The 21420-nt window shown below is 41.9% G+C and overlaps 2 protein-coding genes across 3 annotated transcripts in view; both read right to left on the reverse strand.

Moving 5' to 3' along the window:
- Positions 1–1753: 1753 nt before the first annotated feature.
- Positions 1754–12103, reverse strand: safb (scaffold attachment factor B). Its single transcript, XM_050054355.1, has 21 exons — positions 11822–12103; positions 11408–11504; positions 10073–10137; positions 9723–9932; positions 9567–9626; positions 9422–9461; positions 8138–8612; positions 7729–7772; positions 7537–7643; positions 7267–7416; positions 5865–5953; positions 5551–5600; positions 5367–5446; positions 5056–5198; positions 4638–4752; positions 4226–4422; positions 3891–4068; positions 3592–3674; positions 3425–3483; positions 2680–2734; positions 1754–2577 (listed from the first exon to the last, which is right to left on the reverse strand). The coding sequence occupies exons 1-21, from the start codon at positions 11972–11974 to the stop codon at positions 2460–2462; spliced, it is 2568 nt and encodes an 855-aa protein (XP_049910312.1). The 5' UTR covers positions 11975–12103; the 3' UTR covers positions 1754–2459.
- Positions 12104–12692: 589 nt separating this feature from the next.
- malt2 (MALT paracaspase 2) overlaps positions 12693–21420 on the reverse strand; it is a 13734-nt gene continuing 5006 nt past the window's right edge. Inside the window, exons 3-16 of one of the 2 annotated variants that reach the window (XM_050054357.1) lie at positions 20306–20436; positions 19999–20155; positions 19705–19892; positions 19500–19596; positions 19232–19282; positions 18821–18913; positions 18495–18698; positions 18100–18277; positions 17929–18003; positions 17663–17790; positions 15105–15254; positions 14430–14587; positions 14191–14328; positions 12693–13923 (exon numbers count right to left, since the gene is read on the reverse strand). In XM_050054357.1, coding sequence (XP_049910314.1) covers positions 13486–13923; positions 14191–14328; positions 14430–14587; positions 15105–15254; positions 17663–17790; positions 17929–18003; positions 18100–18277; positions 18495–18698; positions 18821–18913; positions 19232–19282; positions 19500–19596; positions 19705–19892; positions 19999–20155; positions 20306–20436 — 2186 coding nt within the window. In that variant the 3' untranslated portion in view covers positions 12693–13485. The remainder of the gene's footprint in view (positions 13924–14190; positions 14329–14429; positions 14588–15104; positions 15255–17662; positions 17791–17928; positions 18004–18099; positions 18278–18494; positions 18699–18820; positions 18914–19231; positions 19283–19499; positions 19597–19704; positions 19893–19998; positions 20156–20305; positions 20437–21420) is intronic. The other variant, XM_050054356.1, reaches the window with a different exon arrangement.

A 21420-nucleotide genomic window follows, 5' to 3' on the forward strand; every position in this document is an offset into this window, starting at 1 on the left:
TACACCAACTGTCAGTGTTGGCTTAGATATGATCTCCAGATATAGCACCTTCTTTACTCTAACTTCCCTGGTTCTTATCTATTACTGGATCCAACTTCCTTTTCTACAAACAGAGTTCCTCTCTTCTCTTCGTCAGTACACTGCAGCTCATGTTTCATGAAGAACAACTGATGACCCATGTGGGGAGGTACTCAACATCAAGCTGTAAATTTGTGGAGGTTCTTTAAGCCTCATATTAACTGTAAGTTTCGTTAAATCGAAAATGTGTGTGTTGAGAACAAAATGATTTAACAATAGTCGATAGAAACCAAAATCATCAACCCACTGCGGGCTGGGTTCAAAATCACACTGAAAACCAAACCGGTCAGGCTGGATGATGTTACAGGCAGAGTAATGTTGGCCACGGCGTCTCAGTGTGAACCTGCTCTTACCTGTGAAGAGAACAGGTCTCCAATGGCGGACTTGCCCATTCTGGTGTTCTCTGGTGAATGCCAATTGAGCTGCACGGTGCTGGGCTGTGAGCACAGGTCCCACTATAGGACATGGGGTCCTCATGCCACCCTCATGGAGTCTGTTTCTGACAGTTTGGTCAGAAACATGCACACCAGTAGCCTGCTGGAGCTCATTTTGTAGGGCTCTGGCAGTGCTCCTCCTGCTCCTCCTCACACTAAGGAGCAGATATTGGTCATGCTGCTGGGGTGATGCCCTTCTACAGCCCTGACCAGCTCTCCTCATCTAATGACCAGTCTCCTGGTATCTCCTCCATGCCCTTGAGACTGTGCTGGGAGATACAGCAAACCTTCTTGTGACCGCACATATGGATGTTCCATCCTAGAGGAGTTGGACTACCTGTGCAACCCGATTGTGCTGCAGGTACCGCCTCATACTACAGCAGTGCCAAGGACACTAGCAGAAGACAAAACTAAAGAAGAATCAGTCAGGAAGGATAAGGAGAGAGCAAATGTCTGTGGCCACCACATGTAAAACCATTCCCTCCATTGCACGTCACTTTCATTTGCACCAAAGCAGCTGAAACTGATCACAATCACTTGTGCTTCCTAAATGGACACATTGATGTCCCTGAAGTTTGACTGACTTGGTGTCAAAATGTGACCATTAAGTGTCCCCTTATTTCTTTGAGCAGTGTATAACACTAATAGAACTGTATCGTGTCGTACTCTAATTGCTAGTTATATTGTTACAGGTGGTCTGTGGACACGAGTAGCAGATCTCCCGGAGTAGAAGAGTGACAGCCCTAAGTTTGGTTGACTTGTTGGTTATTAAAAATGCCATACCATACTTTGAACAGTTATAACAAAATGACAGAACACACTGGAGCTCCAAGTGACAACTGAAAGCCTTGGCTAACCTTTTCAGTTGCTCAATTTCCAAAATGCAGTATAATTTTAAAGTTTTATTGGGGCAAAGGTATGGAAGCTTTCTGATTCACTACTCTAAATGTTAAATCACACTGTCGCTACGTTATTTTTCTGGCCTGACATTATTTAAACATACAAGATTCAAACTCTATTCAACCATAATTCCACCTAGCTGGGAGACAGAATACAAGGAGGACTTTACAACTGGCTCCACCACAACTCTACTACTCCACTAACTGAAGCATGGCTTTATAATGAACCAAAGCCCTTCAAAAAAGGACAAGAAAACTAAATATAACACAAAATAACTAAATATAAACACACAAAAAAAACACTTTCAGTTGCAGGAAACAACTGAAGCATCATACATTAAATTTAGTTTTTATAACATATTTTAATCAATAGATTGTGAACACATACGCGCTCTTGGGGCATTTATTACCATTATTCAACAATCACACAAATGAAATACTATATACAAAAGAACAAATAAACTGAAAATTAAAAGGAGAAGTCAAACAACCACAGTTAATCAGAATGTGGCATTTAGGTTAAAAACCTTTTCTTCACTGAAAATCAGTGTTTTAAAAAGAATGTCAAACAGGGGCCTCGAGCTATGAAGAAATCAATTTTACCAAAGACTCATTTAATGAGAACCCAAAACTTCCACAATGCTTCAGACAAACTGAGATACAGAGAGAAGACTGGTGAGGTTCGGTCCATTGACTCAGGTGTCTATAAAATATCTGTATTTACAACACAGAGCTCTGACGTGACTCTCCACTACAGCTACCAACCTGCATGTCAAACACATTGTTGGCAAGCAGACAGTACTGTTATACAAATAAGGTGGGCTGGACTGAATCATAACTACAAGGCAGGAGATCACTACATCACACACACAAAGAAACAACGAGGAGGAGAAGCGACCAGAAAAATAAAGGTCTCCATCAAAAATGGATTGGAATTGTGTCAAAAAAGAATTCCTGACTTTAAAAAAATGTACAAAACAAGACGGCCAAATCCTTCAAGACATGACCTCCTGAAACAGTCCCAACACTGTCTTCACACAGGCAGACATCAGTAGCGCCGGCCGAAAGCTCCACCCTGTAGCCCGCTGCCCTGCATCAGCTGGTTCTGTCTGTTGAGAGCTCCAGACAGGGACTGAGACGTTCCCGTGTTCATGTAGCTTCCACGGCTGGAAACAAAAACACACAATGATCAATAGTGTTGTAACAAACAGTGCTGGCTGCTCTTGTGATAACAGCAAAAATGAAGCATAAATCCAGCTGATATTCACCTCGCCATTCCTCCACGTGCTATGTGGCTCTGGCCTGGGATGGCACCGTCTCTACCTGGAACAAAAAAGCTGAACATCAGACACATACACCAGAGTACCTATACCTCTATATAGCCATTGCGTAGGATACCAACACAGACTGTTTAAATGAAGTGGACTTGGCCTCCTGTCTGAAAAGTGAAGCCAATGCACAAATGCCTTATACCTGCATTCTCCCAAACGGCCAGTAGAGAGCATCACCACTGGTTGCCAAAAGAAGAGTGATAATATTGACTTCAATGAGACACTGACCCTACTTCTCAGTAAAATATTTCCCTGATTTTATGATCTCAAGCTACTGACCAATCAGCAGACTGCAGTGTGCACCGCTGCACCTTTTAGTACCAGATCTGTGTGCTAGGTACCCCAACAGAGGGGGGACCAAAAATGGGGACAGTACGAAGTGGTTCATTGGTACCATCCACAACTTTTCACAGTGGAAACAGGAAAAAAAAAAGCAGACTGAACTGAACCATACTGTACTGCTCAGTGGAAACGGGACTACAGTCTATGCATACCAGCTACAGTTTCAGGACATGCTGCGCCATTTGCCTTTGAGCCTGCCATCATTTTGTTTTGACATCTGCCACTCTAATCCTCAAAAGGCAAAACTACTTCAAAATGTACATTACATCATATCATAAAACCAGCCAATGTTACTAGCAGTACCATCATTACACACACAATAAAGGACAAGTACACGCACTTTGCCATGCTCTGTCTCCATCTAATTTCCGGCCAGAGTCCCAGTCTCGACCTCCTTCCCTAAAAGACAAACAAAAATAATTTTTACATTTAATGTCAGCACTGGACGCTCTCAAGTTTTTTCAATGGTTTGAACTGAAGCCAGCCCCAGCTCAAACTGGTGCTCACCTGGGGTTGATGCGTTTATCATAGCCTCCACTCCAGGAGTCCCGGCCATCTCTGCTATGTCTGTCCGACCTATCTGAGAAGTGCTGAAAGAAGAAACACAAGACAGTTAGAATTCTGTGTTCCTGCACACATTAACTTTTATTAATTGTAACAGTATGAATGTGGAAAGCAAGTGAGTGTTTATCATTTCCATGTGCACTCAGCCACACCAATGACAATTCCTACCTGCTTAATTCTTCCCCTAAATGTATGCTTCAACTGTAAAACAGAGTAAAAGTGAGAGGGTCATCGTTTCTTACCTGACCATCTCTGTCTGCACCAAGGCTGCGAGTGTTGTCCCGCCTGTCCATAATCATGTCGTCTTGGTAACGGCCTCGATCCCTGTGGTCGAAGTCCTGATAACGCTCCTGTCGACCAAAGTCTGAGCGGCTGTAACGGTCATCCAGAGCCACGCGCTTCTCAGGCCAGTCGTCTTTCCTAAAAGAGAAACGGACAAAATGTCAGGAATGAGTTTTCCTTTTTCTGTTCTCCTTTTTTGCTTTGTCGTGATCATTCTCAGATGCTAGTGACGATGTAAAGAATTTCTGTTACGCAATAAAACCATTTATCAACCACACTGTTTGTTATCGTTTACCTGCCATCCAAGTCATAAGGCCTCTTAACAGGGCGTCTGTCCTGCTCATAGCGCAGCTGCTCCTGCTGCCGTCGCAGCTCCTCGCGCTCTCTGAGGATCCTTTCCTGCTCACGCCGTCTCTCGTACTCTATACGTAGCCTTTCCCGCTCCAAGAACTGACGCTCCATACGGTCTGCGTCGAGACGCTGCTTCTCAGCCTGAGGGTCAAAATTCAGGGGTTCAGTCAGTGAGACTACCAACATGAAGCTTGAAAGAAACTTCAAAGACATATAGGAGCAAAATTATTCATGAGCCCATATTTTTATTACTATACTCAACAGGCTGAGATTTGCAAGAAAGAAAATGTAAAGCAGGAAACGTAAATGAAGCGAGATAAAGAAACCTCTGTTTGAAGTAAGTAATCTGACAGTACCTCGAGCCAGTTCCTCTTCCTAATCAAGTGTTTCCTCTCCTCTCTCTCCCGGAACAGACGGATTCGCTCGCGCTCACGGTCCGGGCGGTTGTCACGGTCGCCACGGTCACGGTCACTGAAAGAAGATGGCAAAGATCAATTTATCAGCATTACACGTACTGTGGTGGAAGAGTGAATAATAACCAGTGTAAAATCATATTGTATAAACTGCTACAAGATCCTTCGACAAGGAAGTATGGAGCACTGTTTTATTTTACAGAAGCAGACAGCAGTAGTGTTGTAAAAAACATTTCCCATGGACCTTCACAAGTTAATTAAAGTAAAAAAAAAAGTATCTTTATTAAAACTTAATTATGTTTTATTTTGCCCTATGGCGGGGTCAGTTTGTTGTTTCTAGCCCCTCTCGAATGATCCTTACGTGCATCTGCGTCTCTCCACCTCTCTGATCTCCCTCTCTCGTTGTCTCTGTCTCTCCCTTTCTCTCTGCTCCTTGATCTGGTCAAACGACAGGATGTCTTTCTTCTCCTTACTGGGGGATTTGCGGTCCCGACTCTTTGTGCTCTGGAGAAAAAAGAGAAGGGCAAAAACAGTTACAAAAGAGTATCTGGAGGTCGAAATAAAATCTGGCCTGCAGATTTGAATAATAAGTACCATCCATGTGGGTATAAAATGTATGCAACCCTCATGTTAGCGTTGCATCTCACACAGAAGACGCTGTTGTTTACTTACTCGTTCCTTGCTTTTGGTTTTGACGCTGATGACAGGCTCTCCTTTGGACTTGTCCATAACTACAGTTCTCTCATTTCGTCCTGTCAAACAGACACAATTGATGTTGTCAAGACTATAATGAAGCGACTGTTTTTTCAATGTTTACCAGACACATACAAGCTGGAAATTAATCAACATTCCTCACCTTTGCCATCTTTTCCTTCTCCCTCAGACTTCTCATCCTTTCCATCAGATCTACAGAAAACATGATCAGTATGAGCTCTATCGATGCACATTTTAAATTTCATTTAAGGTTTACTTTTCTCCCATAGAGCCCCTGGGCTATATAACTGAAGAAGCTTTATCTGCTGTGGCTATAGGTCACTACTGGGGTATGCCATGCTAAAAATGTATGCCCCCATAATATTCAAAAGCACACAGGACCAAAATATCAAACCAGCTGTGGAATTTTCAGTAAGAGATTAACTCAAACATGCAGCAGCTTGTAAGCGCTCTTACTTAGAGTCAGAGGAGTGTCTCCTGTCACTGCCAGACTTCTTGGTGTCAGTCTTGTCTGCTGGCTTCTTCCCTGCAGGCTCATTTTTAGCCTACAATGTTTAAACACGAAAGGGTTTATCCACAAAAGCTGAATGAACAGATAACATTTCACACTAGAGATGCAACACAATGAAAATGCACAATAAATCCTTTCTGTAAGCATCTGATTACTTTTGCTCTTTAAATGGAGCCATTTTTGTCCAAACAAATACTCTAATCTGTGACAAAATTATACATTATCAAAGGAACAACCGTCTCATGTTCCCATGCCTACTATTTTCCTTTCACGTCTCTTCTTACTATAGGCTTCACAATGGACTTCAAGCATGAAATTTATGAATACCAACATGTTCTGTAATGACAACTGCCAGGTGTTTGGAGAGTAACACACTAAACATGACAACAACTGTAATGGGAATAAACCTTTAGGCTTTTTTTCCTTCACCTGGTGTTCTGCTTAAGACTGCTTAAAATAACACATACATGTTCATAAAGATTCTAAACAGACTCGCACTCCTCTGGCTCGCCTGACTTTTTTCTTTCCAACATGGGTTTTAAACAGGGTTGAAAATAAGTGCCCCCTACCAGTAAAACGCAGGTGAATTTGGCCTGTGGCGGGTGAATTTAATCAACCTACCAGCCACAATGACAGGTTAACAAAGGCAACATTTAACTATCGCCAGGCCCCTTATATTCTACTGGGTTCAGCTGTGTTGTGTTCAAACTGACCAAAGCCGATCACTGCCACTCCAGACAGTGTTGCAGTGAGTTGCATGGAGCGGATCCGAGTGGCTGCTGTCAGATGAAAGTTACACCTATGCCTCCTTCCGCATCCTCTCGACCAATAAGCTTCTTCTGCTTCTTTGTGTTTATCTGTGTATCACAAACCAACTTTGGTGCATACCGACGCCTACTGTGTTAGAGTGTGTAGTCTACTTTCATTGTGCGTTGGAGAGAGTATTAAAAATGGATGAACCATGACTGAATGAATAATAAATTAATACTTTTATGAGAAAATGTGTATTTGCTTCTTTTTTTTTTTTAAGCAGTAAAAATGTTACATCAAAGTTAGTTACACACAAAAGTGCAATTACAAAATGGTGGCTGGTAGAATTTAGAAAGATAAAGTTAATTTCCAACACTAGTTTAAAATTACGACTGCATGTTAATTGTAAAAATGAATACATCTATCAGGTAAGTAATACTTTTTAAATTCTCCCATTACATTTGACAGAACTCAAACTTAAAACAGAAAATGCTGTTCTGTGAACAAATTGTAAGAGTCCCCCAGATTTATCTCTGTGGGGGCACAATTATGAGATATCTAATGAATGATGAAGCAAAAACGTTTTCTGGTACTCACCCGCTCCACAGAGATCATCCTGCCATGCAGCTCAGTCCTGTGAAGGTGGCTGATACACTTGGTGGCCTCCTCTGTGGAAGACATGGTGACAAAACCATAGCAGCGAGCCCCGGGGCTCTTGGCGTTGGTCACCACCTTAGCTCCAACAACCTGCAGGAAGATGACCATGGAATGGGAGAAACAATACGATAACCTCAATTTTAGATCAGATGTGTAAACTCTAAATGATCTGTACATTCTACACCTGTGGGATGGTTTGCGTTGACTAACCTTGCCATATTTGCTGAAGAGAGTCTTCAGATCAGTTGCTCTAGTAGTGGAAGAGAGACCACTGACCCACAGATTCCTGCTACTGCTTGCTGCAGCACTTCCAGTGGCTGTACACAAATACACAATACATTAATGAGCATATATCCACTGCATTTGAAAGGCCACAACAGGAAAAAGAAGCACTTCACTGACCTTTTTCATCTTTTGACTCAGTCTTGCCATCTTTCTCCTCAGAGCTAGAGACAAAGAAAAAAAGCAATAAGCATGCAGCAGTGAGGATACCTGGTATCTCTCCTCTTACAGATGTATATACTTATGTGTTTCATGGTATAATACGTAACTGACAGTGATCAGCCCATCATGTACCATAGTGCAGTGATTTAACGGTGAATAAATGGAGCTATGCCCTATGGCAATCCCAATACATTACTCGTCAATGGGTAATAAAGTGGAATAGGTGAGTGTAAAGAATGAAAAATGAAAACGGACAAATGCACAGAACATTTTTACCTCCAAAAGAGCATCCAAATTTTGCTAGCACAAAGGAGCCAATGCAACAGAGATAGCCATTTTGGTTTCTAGTAGACAGAAAGCAACAAACCTCTTTTTCTGATCATCGCCCTCTACAGAAGAGGACTCTTTCACTGTGGAGGCTGAATCCGCAGCAGCTTTCTCTTCTGTCTTCTCATCCTCCTCACCCTTCTTAGACCCCATTTCTGAATCAACAGTTTCACCCACAGCGCCCTGTTCGCTTACACTAACAGCCTGCGAGCTTTCGTTTTCAGCGTCAAGTGTCTCTTCTGGGGCATTCTGTGCGTCCCCAACCTCTTTGGTGTCGGCGTCCCCGACCTCTTTGGCGTCGGTGTCCCCGACCTCTTTGGTGTCGGTCTCCACAACATCCCGGTCGCCCTCCACATCTCCAGAGGCGGCCTTGTCGGACTTGGCACCGGTGTCGGACACATTGTCTTCCCCTCCGGCGGTGGCAGCTTGCTCTTCTTCAGGGCTCGTCTCATGGCTCTGGTGCTGATCTTCGTTAAGTGGCTCAGATAAACAAGACCCGGCTACTTTGTCATTTTCTACGGATTTAACAGGAATAGAATGGCACAGAGTTTAATCACTTCTGAAACACAGCAATGGTTAACGAGGAACTGGCAAGGCCTGGATTAGGAACGTCATGACCACTGGCCTGTGCTCTTAGAACTATGTATTAAAACGATGAAGTAGACCCTAGCGAGAGACTGGAAGAGAACCCAAAGGCTGGAGGACACCCAAGCAACTAGTGCGGCTAACACTGTGGCTCATTTTGCAAGTTGAACCACATCACTGTGTTCACCTGATCCAAAGCAGACAAAAGAGTTCAGTGCTGAAGAGAGCCACAAGATCAGCAGTGCAGCAGCAGATTCTCGCTGCAGTCCACCTTCTTTCAGTCTTTGACTTTCCCAGTGTCCATTCGTGATGACCAGAACTTCAGCTCGAGTCCAGTAGTTTCATATCCATCTGATTTCTGAGTCAGTGTCCTTAAAAAGTCGTAATAATCGATGAGTCTTGATGGATCTTCCTTGTCTTGTTCTTCATGTGGCAACCTAGAAACACTGCATTCACCTGCAACAGCTCACACCTCCCTGACCATGACATTTAATTGCTGTCAATGTGCATCAAATTGTTAACCACTATCATGTTACAACTGCAAGGACATAACTGGAAGTGTAATCAATATTTACCCAGGAACTTATTAAGCATGGTTAACCAAATGTCAACACAAAGCCAGCAATTCTCTTTGGGCTTCCAGTCTCTCTTCCTGGTAAACTAAACTAAGTGTTTGCATTCCACGCTCAACACTGTTAAAAGATGCCTCCACCTTTTTATAAACCATTTTCTACAGTACCTGTTTCTTCCTTCACGTCATCTGCATCTGGATCCTGAGCCTAAAAGAAAAGAATTTTGTCTTAATGAATGTGACATTTAGTTTTACCCTAACCTTTTACTAGAAGCTTTACATACATCATAAATAACTGATTGATTGAACATACCATATTGATTGATGAGCTCGTCATGTATTCATCCTTATCCAACATCTCAGACTCATTATTCTGTTAAAATAAACAAATAATCAAATTAAAAAAATTCCCAGTCAGACAAGATAAAAAATCAAAACGAGCAGACATGTTTCTAGTCCAGTTTCTCACCTCTGGACCTCTTGCTTCATCTTCTGTCTCGAAGGTCCTGTTCTCATGTTCTTCATTCAACACTGCATCTTCATCAGAGGGAAAATTCACATTTTCATCCTCCTCATCGTCCTCTGCTGGTATTCCATTATCATTCTCTGTCTCATCCAGAACATTCATGTCCAGGATGTCCATTTCCTGCATGTTCTCATGATCACCCTGAAGCTCCTCCTTAGAAAGGAAGGAGGAAATGTAATAAGACACAAAAGAAATTCAAAAGCAATATCCAGAACCTGGCAGTCACAAAGGAGGGCATTCAATTTTGCATTTCATATTTGTGTAAAAGTCAAATTCTAGTTAAGCAAACTCACATGGCCATCACGGGAATCCTCCTCCATAGTGCCGTCCTCTGGTTCATCATTGTCTTGCTTTGTATCTACAGAAAACATGCTTTAGTTTAGAAAAAGTATTCATTTAGGCGTCTAACAGGTGACGATCTCCTGATATTTTATGCCTGTGCATGTTGAGAGTCATGCTTTCTGAAATGACAGAAAAAATTCCAGTGTTCGAGAGACTGTCACCTGACCTTTGGGCGGCTATATTCATGTCAATTACCATTAAAATTCCAGCTTAATGCTGAGTGGTGTGTAGTACAATCAATTGTCATTTGAACGTCTGTTCTGTCCTTCTGTAGTGTGTCATTATTTGGAAACCTGAATCCGGTCAATAAGAATAGGCTTGCCTAAGTGGCCAGCAAAGCTCCCTGACTGATACTATGGACAGGTCCTGCAGAAGGTCCAGACAGTACTGAACCATCTCTGCAGAGGGAGTTTGAGCTCCTACCTTCAGGCTATAGATACAGAGCTCCTGCTTCTTGGACAACAGACACAAAGTCTCTTTTGCTTTCACGGCTATTAGCAGCCTAAATTTGTGCGTGATCTTAGCACCTATTCACTTTCTTTATTCATTCACCAATCAGCTGTTTTTTTGCATTTCTTCTTGCATTTCTACTATTTGTCCTTGTTTTTTGTCCAGATTGTTGCATTATGTGCTGAGGTGAGACCAAATGAGTGAGTCCCAAGTCTTTCTACTCAACTCCTGAGTCACGACTAACAAGTTTCAAATCAATTTGATTGACTTGTGGCACTTTTTAATCTTTGGGCTTGGGGGAAGTTATCAAGTATATTCAGGTCAAAAGGCTCAAGTCCATGTGAGGTCATGAGTCATTATTGTTAGAGTCCAAGTCGTGTGGCAAGTCTTTTTTTTATTGTGTCAAACTGAGTCTTAAGTCATCAGATTTGTGACTCGTGTGACTCCAGTCTGACTTGAGTTCAAGTCATGTGACACCTCTGATTAAGTTACTGTGTAGATTTCCATGATTAATGGATTAATGGCTGCAACCTACTTTCTCAGGTGGGATAATACAGTTTAACATTAATTTTACTAGATAGTAGATACAGCTTCATTTAGACAATATTTTCACTATCTGTTTTGGAGAGGATTCAACTTCACTGTGATAATGGAGGCTGGGTGAACATCTGTCAGTAACACAATACTGTTAAACACCACCACCACTCATGCAGCCAGAGGACTTTCAGTATCGTTTCGTTTTAACAGAAACCAATAAAACACAAGTGTGTCAGACTGTACAAACATTTGCAGTATCAGTTAAATAGTGTCCACTTGATTTAATGTGCAAACTTTACCTTTAGAGGATCGTTTAGGTGTAACGTTGGGTTTCTTTGCGGTTGATTCCGGAGCGAGAATAATCTCATCAGGATTTCCACCTTCTTCCTCGATTGCCTGTTAATGCAGATACGAACTGTTTAATATACAGTACAAATCTAAAAGAGCTCAAGGTAAAAAATTAACGTCAAATATGCAAAAAGCCACGAAAATTAGAGCAGTTAGCTGTATGGCGCAAACGTTAGCTTAATGGTTAACGATAGCTAGCTAGCTAGCTAGCTAGCTTGAAGTCCAGGGCCTCGTTAGCTAACCTTGCTTCACATTTGGCGTAAATTAAACTGGTTTGATAGGATGCATTCGGGAGGTCACAGGATACAGGCAGTATTTCTATTGATAACATTCAGTGTATGGTAGTTTAACAGCAGTTGTGAGACCTTTTTCAGACGCTCGGACAGCACGCTCTTGACGCCCGTGGTGTCCAGGTTTCGTTTCTTCAGCTCGGCCTTCAGGTCGATAACTCTCAGCTCCGACAGTTTGCGGACCTCTGCACCCTCCGGGACCTCCACTTGCGCTGATGGGTCAGCCATCGTGTTAGAAACTTAACTTCAGATTGAAATACTCCCGTTACGCACGTTAACTACAATTGCTGCACTGCGAGTGGACGCAGCTGGCTTGCAAATGCACTGCAAAATGGAGGCCGTGGTGTGCTAGTTGACGTAACGGCGCATGCGCAGTAGAGTTACAGTGCAGAGACTGGGATAGGAGAAAATCAGTCAGTACAGTCTGAGGTGAAGAAACTTACAGTGATGGTAACTCACTATTTTTTGACGTGTGTAAAAATGCTCGAGAAGATACAAAAAGCTGAAGGCATGCTGCATTTTATACAATTCACATTACAGTTTTCCTCATTTGTTTGAACACATTTGTCCATTCAGAAGTGACATTTTCAAAATAGTTCACACACATGCCTGAACTGGAAATCTCTGGCCAAAATGACACATTTTGTTTGCAAAATGCTCTGACACTCGCAAACACATTAAATACATGAGACACAGCTATCAATTAGAACCGGTTCAACCTCGCTGTAATGTGTGCTAGATGCCTGTGTCATTTGTCAACACTTTGCATAGTTACAGTAGGTGCCAAAAAAGGCAAGCAAGCATATCACAGCATGAACTGTTCTCCTCTCCAAACATGATTTTACTAGAGATACCAAACTCTGCTGCACTCTGCACCTGCACTTATTACACTTTTTGAGATGTTCAGTTGAAATACCGTACAAAAAAGTTATTGGAAAGTTTTCTTCATTCATTTTTTTCTTGTTTGAAGGGTTTTCCATGCCCATCACTTTTGTGCTGCATTCTTTATTTGCAACAGGAACCAATAAAGGAAGTCGCCCACACTCAGAAATACCCAGAAACATTTTTTTATTGTACCCAATCAGATTTTTCCATGTCATTCTTTTTGGCTGGACCACTACAGCCATATAGGTTTTGACCTAGTCATGATAGCTAGTTAATAAGTGGTGCAAAGACGTTTCACGGAGGTGCAGATATTCATAATCATGCAGGTAATTTCTATCAGTTGTGAATAGATATAATATTTTGTTAAGCATAGTTAATCCAGTAAAGTTTGGGGTCTGTCTTTGAGATGTCTTTGAGAGAAAATGGGTGTGAAAAAAGAGTGAAACCAATGAGTGTCAGCACATTTGCAAGAAAAGACTTCTGCTGTGCTGAGAAGGTGATGATAAAGATCAAGGGGATTCAAGTTTCATTAAGTGTGTCTTAGCAACTGAGACAAACTGTAAATGGATGTTTTATTTCTTCCTTCTTAACAATCAGAACACATGTTGACCTTGATGTGCAGTGAGTTCACATTTTCAATGCACTGTGTATCAAACTCTTATAAAAACCTTAATATAACATTACAAAAGCTTAATGCCTAGTTAAAACAAAGAGAACAGCTAAACTGACCCCGTACGATGACTTCTGCTTTTCTGAAACTGCAAAGTCAAAGGCTTCTCCTCATCTTTTCATTTTTTGTTTATCTGTCCTACTGATTTATCAGTGTGTTGGTTTTATCATTGCTTTCATAATGCTTAGTGAGAATGAAAATTGTACATGTCACTAAATTTGTAGTTTGGCTCATTTAACTGGCTGTGGGGCAGGCTTTTACTGGCAACAAGCGCTCGAGGGGCATCAAATAATTCAGAACTGTCAATCTCCTCTGGAATATTGGCACTTCTGGATGCAGTTGGAGAGTCAGTGGTGGAGGGAGTTTGTACGTGATATGTCCATGTATTATTTGAGGCTGAACCAACGGAGGCAAAAGACCCAGCGAAATAGGAGCACTCTGGAACGTCGAAGGAGTCGAAGCTGGAGGAGGAGGACGCAGAGCAGGCGCGAGGCGGTCGTGGTTCGTGCAGGTTGAGTTTGGAGACCAGTGGTTTACCGACTGTCACGGATTTCCTTTCCTGTATTTCGTCATCCATATTGGAGTAGGTGTAATGAAGGCAGATGGTGAATGTGAGCTCCCTCTGTGCAAACAGTGAAGAGCAAAATGAAAATATGAAAAGGTTTCTACGCCGTGAGTTCTTCTATTCAATACAATGAAATGTCACTCAATAGAACATGCTTAAACTCTATCTTTCAACATAAGCATTTAATATGATGGTGTGAGCTTTATTCTTGACTGTGCCAAACACAGTGTCTCTTGTGTCTCCACAAGACACATAAACATGATCAGGTGTTTCCTCAGACAGAAAAGGGAGAACTAATTACGAAAACAATAACAAGCATCTCACCCTGAGTCTCTGGAGGCATCGGATGCGTGTGTAGAGACTAGGGACCTCAGGTGAAGGAAGATTTTCCTTGATTAATAATAAACTGCCAGCTTCCAGCAGAGTCTCCTGGTTACTCTTCTTCAGATTGATGTCAACATCCTGCCAGTGTAACACAGAATACAGTGTTAAGACAGGCCAGAACAAATGTCTCTCTGTCTTTTCAAATCTTAAATCTTCCTGTTTAATATCAGCTAACAAACCTGAGGGAAGTCAGTGAGCTGAGCACAGCAGGAAGCTATGTCGTTGGGCTTCTCGAGTATCCGAGTGTAGATGACCATGATGTTGGAGAACTCGGCAGCAAACCCGAGCTGAACCTTCACGCCACAGTCAAACTGCAGGACACGGCTCTCTGGCAGCACTATGACGAAAGACATTTGATATTTAAGTATACTTCACTTTAAGAAAGAAAAGTAAAAGCAACCTAGAAATATGACAATAGCTCAGGCTGCTGAAACACTGCTTAGAGAGCCCATGGTTGCGGGTTCAATCCCCACTAAAGGCTAATAAATTTGGGGGCAGCAGTAGCTCAGTCCATAGGGACTTGGCTTGGGAACTGGAGGGTTGCTGCTTCCAAAGCCAAGTCCCTGTATGGTCCAAGTATGGAGCGTGGACTGGTGGCAGGAGAGGTGCCAGTTTGCCTCCTAGGTACTACCAAGGTGCCCTAGAGCAAGGCACAAACCCCCAATTGCTCTGGCTCTGACATCTCTCCATTTAATGCATGTATAGGTGCTGTTTGTACGTGTGTGTATTTCGGGTCTGTGTGTATATGATAACAGAGGGAAAAAAATGAATTTCCCCTCAGGGATTAATAAAGTAAATCCATAATTCTTGTAATATTTAATAATTCAAGCTAATGTTTGTAAGAAGAAGAGTACCATGAGCAACAGCCCACTGCATGTTTCGAGCTGATTGGGATGCAGAGCAGTCAGAGGTCTGTATGTGGTCGGTGAGGGAACGTCGTTCAGACAGGTTACTGCGGAGCTCCAGAGCCTGCCTCCCTCGTGTGATCTCACAACGACCCATGTCTTGGAAGAAGATAATAAACAGATTATAACATACAATATGCATCAAACTATGTGTCAACTATCAATGCTGTATCATGACATGAGTAGTGTGTGGCAAGAGCTGCAACAGACCTAGCCTCATTCATTGCAGGACGAAGAAGGGGTGAAGAAAATTTCAAGACATCCCGAGATAAAATGCATGTTTATTGAACAATAACGGATATACAAACACACGGCAACCCCCGTACACCTTCCTAACATCTGTTCCTATGAGGTGAGTACATTACATGTTTGATTTGAACGTTTATGGAGACGTGAATCGGTCTAGACCGGGAACCCCCAAATGAAAAACGGGGTTCGTTTTGAAGACGTTCATGCAATGAAAGTCTTGGTCCAAGGCTACAACAGACCCACAATGTTCAGCCCACAGAGGGCAGTGCAGCAACATTTTCAGTGTAACCTGTCTCCATTTTCAGTATGAGTGCAGTCAAACTGAAAACATTTCACAAGCATTTCCTTGGTAGAAGAAAACAATTCGCCCACATTCTGGTGCACCAGAATAAACACAGAACTGTATTTGTTTGTTGCCATAGAAGCAGCCAGTATCATGACTTTGCAACAGGATGTTAATGAAGTGTTTTCACAGCATAGCAGGAAACACACAAGTGGAACTAATAAAAATAATGATGGCTCTGCTCCATAGGTGTGTCAGTAAACCCATGTCACTGAGCCAACACACACAATACCAGAGCCTTCAAGAGTGAAACGATTCAAACTATAAAGAATAACACCACAAAGTTCTGATTACACCTGTCGTTTCAGTGATGTGTTAATCATCTGATACGATCAGGAAGTCAGACGGGACTCAAGGTCAAGGTCAAGGTAAACTTTATTATCCCACAAGTGGGAAATTCATGTGGTCACCATTACACATTCCATTGTTATACAGCCTACTGTATAGCATTAAAAACAATAAATATAAAACATTAGGAAAGAAAAACAGGGACAAGACAGACAAAACAGTAAGAACATTGAGGCAACATGACAAGCATATATGAATAAATAAAACAGTTGGATGCTCATATATATGCCCATAGTTTAAAGTACTTAGGAATTTTTAAATCTATTGTTGTGCAGTCTAATTGCTGTAGGCACAAAAGACTTGCTATATCTTGTGGTCCTAATTTTCCTCTGCAGGATTCTGCCACTTGACCTGTTACTTCTTAAAACCTTCAGATGAAGAGGTTGGGTTAAGTCATTTAGAATTTGTTCTGTCTTTTTTAGACTGAGGTCGTTGTACAGCTGAGCTACAGATACCTGATCAGCTCCAATGATCCTACTGGCTGTTTTGACTATTCGTTGCAGTTTCTTCTGATCCTGAATATACATGTTTCCAAAGGCACAAATAAGGCCAAAGGATAAGACACTCTGCAAGAGAGATTTGTAAAACATCTGAAGAATACAGCTATCTATTCTAAAATGATTGACTTTCCTTAAAAAAAACATCCTCTTCTGCAACTTTTTGGTCTTATTTTGCGCACATTCATTGAATGCCAGTTTGTTGTCAATTTCAACACCCAAACATGTGTATGTTGAGACCCGCTCTACCACTTCACCATTGATATTTGAGGGTGGAACTATAATTCCCTTTTTATTAAAATCTATGACCATCTCTTTTGTTTTCTTCGCATTAACCACGAGGAAATTATCTGTACACCATTTAATAAAACCCTGCATGGAAATTATCTGTACACCATTTAATAAAACCCTGCATCTCCCTCTCAAAACCCTCTAGGGATGCAGCGTTAGACTTTAAAAAACCCACTAATGCTGTATCATCAGCATATTTAAAATAAGTGTGGTCTGACTCATATCACTATCAGATACAAAGATTAGAAGGTAAGATTTAAGGACATCACTAAAGCAGAGACGCATGTTTAATAATCTGAATACACTCTTGGAACAGATCAAGCAAGAACACAGGTAATATATAGGGCTGGAAGAAAATCCTCATACAGGAGCTGCCTGCAAGTTTCTGCAATTTCAGGTCACATGATGCAGAGTAATCTGATCCACATACCTTCAACAACAGTACATATCAAGATGTGTTTTTTGAGAGCCACTTAATTAGATATATATGTGGGATATAAAACGTGTACATGCTTGTATTTTTCCCCTTCTATATTGTTCAAAAGTAGGTATGGTGGTATGATACTGGGATACACAGGTATATATATTTTTTTGTTCTTGGTTTATTTTTATTATGAACATAAGCTACAGGTGTGGCATGTCACATGACTGGCTCAGGCAGCACTATGGGTATTTAAGATGGCGACTCTCTGTCATGTATCAGAAGTCTGAGGAAGAGGCTCGAAACATCACTCTGCATTAAAATCCTTCTTAACAAAAGCTACTTGGTGTCCACATACCTTCAGCCACTCTGTCTAGCATGACCGTGACCTTCTCATCTTCACACACTCGCCGTTTCAGGAAGCTTATGAAGATGCCATTCGACACGTCTTCCCTCTTCACTTCATATGCTTCAGCGTCTACACATCTAAACACACACATTACACATGAGCTTTGGCCTGAAGTGGAGAGATTAACGTCTCCATCGCTGGATTAACTCAAAGCAAACAAGCAGAAACACCAACATAGTATGAAAATGTATGTACTGGAGAATAAGCACACTTACGTGGCATATCCAAACACTATATTCGCTGTCACCTTGAGCAGTCCTGGTTGCACAATGACATCATCATATAGGTTTCTAAAAGGAATAAATCATTAGAAGCATAGTATGGACAGAAGATGATTTCCTGAAGCTGGTACATTAACTCATTCATTTAAAAAAAAGCGTTCATACCTTTTGCGGCACATGTCCAGCAGGAATATGTTCAGTCCTGTCTCCTTCTCCTGCATCCTGGTGAGTATATTCTGCACACACAAACAGTGCTCTGATGTGTAGGACTCCGGCGCGTCGATGGGGACCATGAAACTGTTGCCATAATTCTCATAACCATGACCAGCAAAGTACAGCAAACCTGTGAAGGGGAAGAACAGAGAAGTATTTTCATATTTTAGGAAGTGTGTTACAGGCATGTTTAGCTTATTGCTGGTAACAAATGTCTTTTTTTTTAAAAAAAAGCGTCTAGTCAGTTTTATACTATATTTTCTTTTGTTACAGTCTTTGAAAGTACAGATACAGATATGAAAGTTTTAACATATCGAACATATTGTCCACATGGACTAGAGACCAACCATAGACTCCTTTGTCAAGCAGCAAGAGGAACTCTGTAACAGCGCTGTGCATCTCCTGCCAGTTGAGGTCGAGCAGGGAAACCACCTTAAAGTCCATTTGTCTGAGCATGTTGGTCAACTCGTGGACGTCAGCGATGGGAGCACACAGCTGAGTGTGGTGGAGGTAGTTCATGTTGCCAATCAGGAGAGCAACTTTGTCTGTGGCTGTGGAGGGGAAGATAAGGCATCATGAAAAATATGTTGTATACCTATCTTACGGAGTGTATTTTGATGCACAGACAGTGTGTTGTGACTGCACTGTGTCTATTTGTTTGCACAAAACCCACCATAGAAATTCTTGGCTAATGGGGGCGGATTGGCTATCTGTTGCAACGGATTTATTCCTGGTCCGCAGGTTGACCGGTGGACTTCCTGTGAGTCTATCAACACCAACGTGAAAAGATAGTTTAAAGATATCATGCTGTTTAATGTCTTACTTTCATTTCTACAGTGCTTGGCAGCCACACATACACACATTGCTTTCCTGTGATCAGATGAACCAAGTACGCAACTAATCAAATAGTTTGAAGATTTAAAACAAACACACACAACCTACTAGTACCTGCTTTAACACAAACAAAGTAAGCCTTGCGCTAATGTACATCCAAAAACAGGAACCAAAGCGTAATGTAATGGCAAAGGAACTAAACCTCTACTGTAGTTCCTGTAATGAAAATAAATCAGAACATAAATAATACCTAGACCACGATCAACTTCTACCCAGGAGGCATCAGTGATGGAACTGGGGCCTGTGTGAAAGTGCAAAACAGGAAGTTATTCACTGCACAGCACTGCACATTTGCTCAAGCGTGTTGAGCCTATCAATGAGTAATGCCAGACTAAATGCTGGTCTAATTATGTTCACAAATTCCTTGAAAGTAATATGATTCATTTAATTATTGTAAGTGTTTTTAAGACATCTTTTATCTCTCTGAATATAGAAAAAGAAATGTGCCTGGGTCTCACCTATTGTGACTGTTGCTGCTTCAGTCCACGCCTCGTGATACAGATTGAACACCTTGCATTTGTACTGTCCTCTGTGTGCTGTGGTCACGCCTGGGATCTGACGGGGATATAAGAGGACACAACATCAACTATACTAAATTTTGTTAATGAATACCCCCCTATGATAATGTTTTTTTAGGTCACAACAGACTCTGTACATATTTACCTTGAGTGAATGTGTCTTGTGTTGTGTCATGGGCGCCATGTTGTGGTACCACTCAAACTGCGCAGGAGGGTTGGCCTCTGCATTGCACTCCAGGAACAGAGTGTCGCCCTCAGACACTGCGTGGGACTGAGGCTGATGGGTGATACGCAGCCCACTCACTGCCCCTGGAAACAGACCGCTGCTGCAACCTGAGATGACAGGATATACCAGGACATAGATCAGATGCCATGAGATATGATAAAACAAGGGAAACACAGAGACGAGAAGGAGGAGAAGGAGGAGAGGAGGAGGTACCTGTACTGGGACCTGCAGACTGGACGAAGCGAACATGAGCCCACTGGGAGAAGACACAGTTTTCTCCGTGGTTGACTCTACAGATGTAGTGACCCTGGTGAGCTGTGGTTAAAGGGCACAGAACCAGCTCTGGTGTGCTCCCTGTCTCATCCAGAATCTAAAAAAAGGAAACAATCTACCAATAACCAATTTGTAAATGACAATTACCATCACCACATTAACATCCATGTGATGTAAAGTTTCTTGGTTGACCTGAAATGTTATTGATACTTTTTATTGTCACGTAATCACACAAGATTTGACTGACCTCCTCTTTGCCTTTGAACCACTGGTAGCTGAGTCCAAGGGAACCAATGGCTCTGCAGGTCAACACCACCCTGCCCCCCACTGTGGCTTGCTGGGTCTGTGGCTGCACCGTGATATGGATCAGCTCTGCCACTACCACACACACACACACACACACACAAACACACACACACACACACAATAAACAATCATGCACAGACAAGAAGAAACAGAGCACACAGGTATTTTCATTTAGATGTGGAGCCTCAGAGTATGTTTTTTTTGAGCAGGCATTAACTTGTGAAAGCTGAATACAACTGGGCCACGGCCTTATGATTATTCATGCTGACTCATTGGTATAGCTAAGAGGCATTTCAATTAAACTGAGCCATCGCTAATGTTATTTATCGCATCTATTATAAGTCAAAATCTGCACACTGAGAAAGGTCTATTCACAAATAAAGCACCAGTGCTTCAACATGTACTTTCAACCTGGTGAATAGAGGTGCTGCAGCAATGGAGCACTAGACCCCTAACGCATAAATATGTACCTGGACCCTTTCAGACACAAACACACACCCTGTACTTAAAGAGGAACTAAGCCCCTTTTTCAACAACTCTCCCAAATCCAAAAGTGAGAGTGCTAAGATTCAAATTTGTGATGTCATAGGGTGTAAAGTCTGGAGCTGCTCCATAGACAATGAATAGGGACAGATGTTCAGTTCAGATCAGTGCTTCCCAGTTGGCCAACAGGGTCCAGATTTCTTCTTTGTCATTAGTTCAAGGTCCACACAGTTTAATATATTCAGCGTCACACTTGCGTTTGGCCATGTGGTCAAGCTAGTTTGCTGTCTCTGTCAAGGAGCTGTCCATTAGTCTTTTACTCTACAGCAGGAAATGTCACGTCAAAATAAAAGCTATGCGGCAGAAATTTACTGTACTTCAAAATTATGTGTTTTTTGCAACCTTAAAGCATATTTTGTCAGGCTGTAAAGTTAGCTTGTCACAAGGCCGATATACATGGCGACATAACCAGGTGTTGAAATGTTTAGCTGCAGGCATCGAAGGGAAACTAAGACAGGTGAATTCAGAAGGTGTTAAGGATAGGAGCTTAGTAATTCAGTTTGTCCGTGAGGG

This window comes from Epinephelus moara, chromosome 10, assembly GCF_006386435.1.
Source record: "Epinephelus moara isolate mb chromosome 10, YSFRI_EMoa_1.0, whole genome shotgun sequence".
NCBI lineage: Eukaryota > Metazoa > Chordata > Actinopteri > Perciformes > Serranidae > Epinephelus > Epinephelus moara.

What these genes read in the sequence shown, in the direction of transcription:
- safb (XM_050054355.1), bottom strand. Translation starts at nt 11,974, where the DNA reads ATGGCTGACCCATCAGCGCAAGTGGAGGTCCCGGAGGGTGCAGAGGTC. An exon ending in TCTTCAGCAAATATGGCAAG is followed by an intron (nt 7,417 to 7,536) that starts GTTAGTCAACGC and finishes ATCTTCCTGCAG; the next exon opens with GTTGTTGGAGCTAAGGTGGT. An exon ending in GTGCAGACAGAGATGGTCAG is followed by an intron (nt 3,675 to 3,890) that starts GTAAGAAACGAT and finishes TTCTTCTTTCAG; the next exon opens with CACTTCTCAGATAGGTCGGA.